This window comes from Olea europaea, chromosome 8, assembly GCF_002742605.1.
Source record: "Olea europaea var. sylvestris chromosome 8, O_europaea_v1, whole genome shotgun sequence".
In the NCBI taxonomy this organism is placed as follows: domain Eukaryota; kingdom Viridiplantae; phylum Streptophyta; class Magnoliopsida; order Lamiales; family Oleaceae; genus Olea; species Olea europaea.
Genome location: NC_036244.1, coordinates 4,688,368 through 4,694,440, shown reverse-complemented (window position 1 = coordinate 4,694,440; position 6,073 = coordinate 4,688,368). Strand labels below are relative to the sequence as shown.

General features: G+C 39.5%; 1 protein-coding gene across 1 annotated transcript in view; it reads right to left on the bottom strand.

Moving 5' to 3' along the window:
* Positions 1–5,758, bottom strand: part of LOC111398586 (protein BREVIS RADIX) — a 9,857-nt gene extending 4,099 nt beyond the window's left edge. Inside the window, exons 1-6 of the mRNA XM_023025555.1 lie at positions 5,689–5,758; positions 5,519–5,576; positions 5,007–5,172; positions 3,098–3,468; positions 2,833–2,962; positions 1,444–1,451 (exon numbers count right to left, since the gene is read on the bottom strand). Of these exons, the coding sequence (XP_022881323.1) occupies positions 1,444–1,451; positions 2,833–2,962; positions 3,098–3,468; positions 5,007–5,102 (605 nt within the window). The 5' untranslated portion in view covers positions 5,103–5,172; positions 5,519–5,576; positions 5,689–5,758. The remainder of the gene's footprint in view (positions 1–1,443; positions 1,452–2,832; positions 2,963–3,097; positions 3,469–5,006; positions 5,173–5,518; positions 5,577–5,688) is intronic.
* Positions 5,759–6,073: the final 315 nt, after the last annotated feature.

Below are 6,073 nucleotides of genomic sequence, written 5' to 3'. Positions count from 1 at the left end.
TAACATGTGCACGATACAGAAAGCATTGTTCTTGCAACATGATTTTTCACTGTTGCATGAGAGCGAGGAACTGGACCACATATTTTTGCCATTGATCTGCCAATTAACTCCTCAACAACACCCCCTGGTCCTATATAATGCAAAGGCTGATAATGCTAAAAGCACATTAAATTAGAGGTAAATTTTACCGTGTAGAAAAACCAAAAATATGGAGACACAAACTTCTGATCACGTAATTGTGTTCATGGATGAACAAAAGCACAGTAATGGCCACTCCCTTGAATCAAAGCCAGTAGCTGCTCCTTACACAGTAGCGGAAACCAAGCCACCCCTGCCACCTGCAAGAGTACAGTCCCTACACCGTCTGAGTTTCTCAAAACCCAAATCTCGATTGCTCGAGTTTACTCTTCCAGCCAACCAGAAAATCATAGCTGAATCCCATGAATTCGAGCCCTTGAAACGAAACGAAAGCTTTCCAAGTGATAGTGATGAAGAAAGTGAAGAAGATGATGAGGAATTTGATGAAGGAGAGGGAGGAACTGTGAAGGAAAAACTCCTGAAGAAGAAATTCAAAATCAACTGCAGGATTTTGATTGAGTGGATATTGTTTTGTATCATATCAACTTGTTTGATCTGTTCCTTAACAATTTCCTCTCTCAGGAACCAGCTGAAATGTGGGCTTGAGCTATGGAGATGGTGCCTAATGATTCTTGTCATTTTCAGTGGCCGCCTTGTCTCTGAATGGATAATTCGAATCAGTGCTTTCCTGATCGAAAGAAACTTTATGCTTCGCGAAAAGGTTCTGTACTTCGTCTATGGACTCCGCAAGAGTATCCAGAATTGTGTTTGGTTAGGCCTTGTTCTCCTAGCATGGACTGTTATATTCAGTTACAAGATCCACAAGGAGAACAAATTATTGCAGAAAGTTTTCCAAGCCCTGGTGGCAGTTCTTATAGGCGCTACAATTTGGCTCATCAAAATTGTATTAGTCAAGAGTTTGGCCTCTTCTTTTCATGTCACTACATATTTTGATCGCATGAAGGAGAGTGTTTTTCATAACTATGTTCTCGACATTCTTCTTGGGCCGCCCATGGACGAGGTGACATATGAGGCAGAACACCACAAGGATTTGATGGTATCAAAATCGCTCCCAGCAAAGTTGAGGCCAGAATCTCGGGCTTTTTCAAAATCGAAGAGGGTGGGAACAAGGAGGATAGATATTGAGAAGTTGCGGAAGCTGAGCACCCAGAGTACGGCTTCTGCATGGAGCGCAAAGAGGTTGGCAAATTACGTTATGTCATTTGGGCTGTCGACTATTTCCAAAACTGTTGATGAGTTTGGAAGAGCCGAGGCTGAGAACATTACCAGTGAACTGGAGGCAAGGAACTGTGCTAAGAGGATCTTCAAGAATGTAGCCAAACCAGGTGCCAAGTAAGTATCTACCTCTCACTCTCTCTCTTTTGTGTTTAATAATTGTAAAATGAACTCCATGATAAATTTTGTAATTATTGAATTCTCATACTACTCAAAAAATGTTACATATGCACGTAGAGCTTGATTTTGCCTTAAAAGGTAACTAAGAATTGGATTGTTAATCGGCTCGAGTTGCTTATAGGAGTCCCTGATCAAACTATAAATTGGCAATAGGAGCCGACTCCCTTTATGCTATTCCGGTGAACAGTTAAGTTGTTTGTATAGAAATTAGGTGCTAAGATGGAAACACCTGTATGGCTTCTTTTTTTTTTTTTTCGCCCAACACCTAATGAAAACATGCCCAGTGGAATTTTGTACATTTCCCTGTAAAACTCCCTTGTACACATAGTGTTACGCCTCTGTACATAGCACCTGGCACGCCTAAGTGCTTTGCCTATCCTAGGTGCTCTGTAAGGAGGAAGGTGCGCCTCGTACAACATGAACGAGGCGTTGATATTCCGAAGTGATAGGATCCGAGGCGTTCACATCTACCGAGGCGTCTTTGCTGAGGCAGAAGAGGAGAAACACCCCTCCACCACCAGTTTCACGAACGAATCTTTTGGCCATATTTGTGCCCGTAACTTTAGGAAATATGGATGTGACATTTCTGTCATATATCAATTCCTAGTCAGAAGAAGTGACTGATCGATGTCTACGAGCAGACGCCTTGCACCGTCGGATGAGTCCACGTGTCTTGCATCCAACGACACCTTTTTCCTATAAATAACCCAAGGACTTGGCTAAGAAGAAGGAAAGTGTCATTCCACCACAAAGTATATACATTTTCTCCTCCCCCAAGTTTGCGTATTCTGGCAAAAATCGTCACCACCGTCGGCTAACTTGATTTTCAGAGTGTATATGGCCGCCGCCACCGCCGCTGGGAACAGCCATATACGCCCGACCGTTTGTTGTTGCATACAAGAAGGAACATCTGGAGTGGCTCTCGATTGGCCACGTGGAAGGACCAATCTACGGGGTCAACCCATAGCATTGTTCTACTATAGATTTTATAAAAGCCTTTCATATACTACTGTAGATAGAACCAACTATTACAACTTTTACCCTAGAAAGAAAATACNTGGGGCAACCAGCCGTGAAAGCACTCGATCCAGGATTGTAATGTTGATTAGCCGCAACTTGAAGATGGTCAGGAGGTTTGAACCTTGGAGTTGGAGTCCATTCTTTGTTGAATGGAGTCATCCGAGGACTTTCCATGGCAGAACCGAGCTTTGAGTAAGTAGAATCTCTCTGCAGCAATAGGAGTCGAGAGTTCCGATTAGTTTACATACAGATATGTACAACAAATTAAGCCTCGTTCTCAATATAAAAACGCAATGCAAGAAAGTAAATGTAATTTACTCCGTCCTCAGATCTTCCGGGAGTGTTGAGAGCTTGCTGGTTAAATCTCTGAACATTGTAGAGCTCCATTATTCTATCATAATTTTCACCCCACCATCTCTGAGCTTGCCATTTATTGAACATCTCCCGGCTTCACATTGACATTAGCATGATATTGAATCAAAATCAATATGGATCCCAATAGAAATTATCAATGCATATAGAATAATCAGATACTGATATGATGATTAGAACACGTCAAGGATGATATGTTTTCCATACTTACCTAAAGCGTATCCGTTTAAGGTCGTTCCCGCCACACGGGAGAGAGACAAAGGTAATTTGAACACCAGGCTCCACCTGTGCCATCCACTCTTTTGGTTCATCTTCATCTTGTACAAGCAATAAACCAGACTGGGCTGAAACAGATTCCAGTCGACCAGGTCTCGAGTCTGGTCGAGCAGCATGATGTCCAGTGCTCGTAAAGTCCCAAGCTGGAGTAGAAGTTGAACTTCCTGGCTGCACAAGAGGGTATGGAACACCCTCTGAAATAGTATCGAATTCGGGATATGGTCTACGTCCTTTCTTGTAACTGCCATCTCCAGTCCCAGGCTTGCATTGTAAAGCTCCTGAAACCTTCAATGCCATATCCTTGATCTGCCTCACAATGGGAAGACAATGAAAACATGCAACTATCATTTAAAGCTGCGAAATTATACGTAAATGTATGAGCATGTTTTATATGAAGAAGACGAATAGACCATAAAATGAACAAAAATTTTAACCTTTTTTTCTTAATACCATCAAATACTGTAACATCTAACCTAGCAAACAAGTCATATATGCATAACAACGAAGAAGATCAATCATGTAGTTCCTAAGAGAATACACACAAGTATGTCGATAAGGATTAGGACTATAGATTCCCTTTTCTACTTATAGGGATTTGTCTCGTTGAGATAAAAAATGTCTATACTAGTAACGGTCCTTGCTAACTTCCATAGTTCAATGAATTGTTAAATTAATTTCGGAAGTGGAAAATTTATGCATTATATCCAACTTATTTTATTAATACCGTTGGATAAAAATGCTTAAACTTTTTAATATGACCATCGTATATATTTTAAATATCATTTTCAATACGTTCCGCCACATGATTCGTGAAGCGGGATTATTTTTTTCCATCAAAACCTAAGGGTACGTACAATTAATTAAATGTGTGATCATGAGACTAGACGTGCATGCTCTGGTACCATGTTGAACAAATCGATCTAAAAGACAAATGTATATATTTAGTTATTAGCTTCAACCAATGTATTGGGACCAAGATTTGGACACATGATCCAAGATGTCGCATGACTATGTCTTCCCCACAGTTTTAAGTCCTTGTCTTTGCTAACAGTGCCCCAACTTAGAAGTTCCATTGGTTTTGCAGCCATACCATCTTTACATGTGGTCCTCTCCTCCCCATGAGGCCATGAGCAAAAATTTCATATTTAGGTCCCAAACAATCCTTTAGGGTGTGTTTGGTTGGTTTGGTAAGAAAGAGGATCGAAAGAAAATGACATTTCCATTGTTTTGTAAGAAAGAGAGGTACAGAATGATTGAAGAATATTTTTCATTGCTTATTTACCGAGAACGGAATGTACTTCGTCATAAATGACACATACGAATACAAGTTTCTCTGCATAAAATTTGCGAGAAATGAAATATCTATTATTCCGTAGATGGAACTCGATACAATTACTTGTTTCTATATGGGAAATAAACAAAAACAAGGATAATTTATTTGTTGATATGGGGGAAAGTAGGAGGGAATGTGCTTTTCCATCCCAAAACAAAGGAGAAATTCAAGTTCCTTCTGCCATATAAAAAGACCATTTTACCCATTTTAAATGCCAATCCAAACAAAAGCCTAATACAAAAACCACCTAGTCCAGCCAAACAGTAAAAATAAGAATAACATTTTCATGGGGTCCACAAAAGAAATTAAAAAATTGGACCCCACCATTGGACGTGGGAAAAGCTACTGAATAGGATAGATGCTTTAGTCTTCACCAAGAAGAAAAAAGAAACTGGCAGAGAAAGAAAAGAAGCAAAGCAGAAATCCTATACCATGCTATGCATATATAGATACAGCTGTACGTACGTATAGGTTTTTCAGGGGGTAGGGTACGTAGGGTACGTGTTAGAACCTGTGTAGTCAGGCTTTTGACGGCGGGAGTCCCACGCGAGCCTTCATCTTCACCCTCTTCAATTCTTTGCTTTGAGCACGTAATACATGTCAACATCGTTATCACCTTCTTCTTCTTCTTCTTCTACTGCTGCTGCTTCTTTCTATTCTTATCTTCTTCTCTGTACCTGAAGGAAACAAATAATTATTATTATCAAGATTCTGTAAAAATTTAAACTCAGCAATCAACTCGTATGCATTCCTATTCATTTTTTCGTCATAAGCTTAACACCAAACTTTTCTGAATACGTCAAAAGCTTAAATTGTTAGAAAACGAGACGTATTCATGATTACTTGAATTTTGCAAACTGGGATAAGAATGAGAAACACGGTAGCTGTAGAAATGAATTGAATGCAGAGAGTGTCGAGTTTTGAAAGCAGTTTATGAATGCAAATTCAGACAAAAGAATGAAAGAGAAAGTCCGTACTGTCTGTGTTCGTAAATCGTAACAACTTCTGATGATAGTGACTTACCTAAAATTCCTCTCGATACCTTCTTCAACTCATTTCTCTTTATTTATTTCTTCACAACCTTAGCATCAAAAACTGAAGAACTTTATGCATAATCAATGAGTACAGGGGGGGGAAAAAGTGATTACACACACGTGGTGATAGAGATTTTAAGCGAATATGAGTGATTTTACCGGAAATTCAAACCCCTTCAAGAATTACTCCAAACCCTTTTTGAGAAGTTCTGCAAAGGCCACTGATTTCTGGGATTGACTCATTTCTCTTTATTTATTTCTTCACAACCTTAGCATCAAAAACTGAAGAACTTTATGCATAATCAATGAGTACCGGGGGGAAAAAAGTGATTACACACACGTGGTGATAGAGATTTTAAGCGAATATGAGTAATTTTACCGGAAATTCAAACCCCTTCAAGAATTACTCCAAACCCTTTTTGAGAAGTTCTGCAAAGGCCACTGATTTCTGGGATTTCTTCAAATTCTTTGAATCTTCAAGAAATGTATAAATGATCAGAAAACAGCCCAGAAATGATCAACGAGAATCTCTATAAGCAGTGAA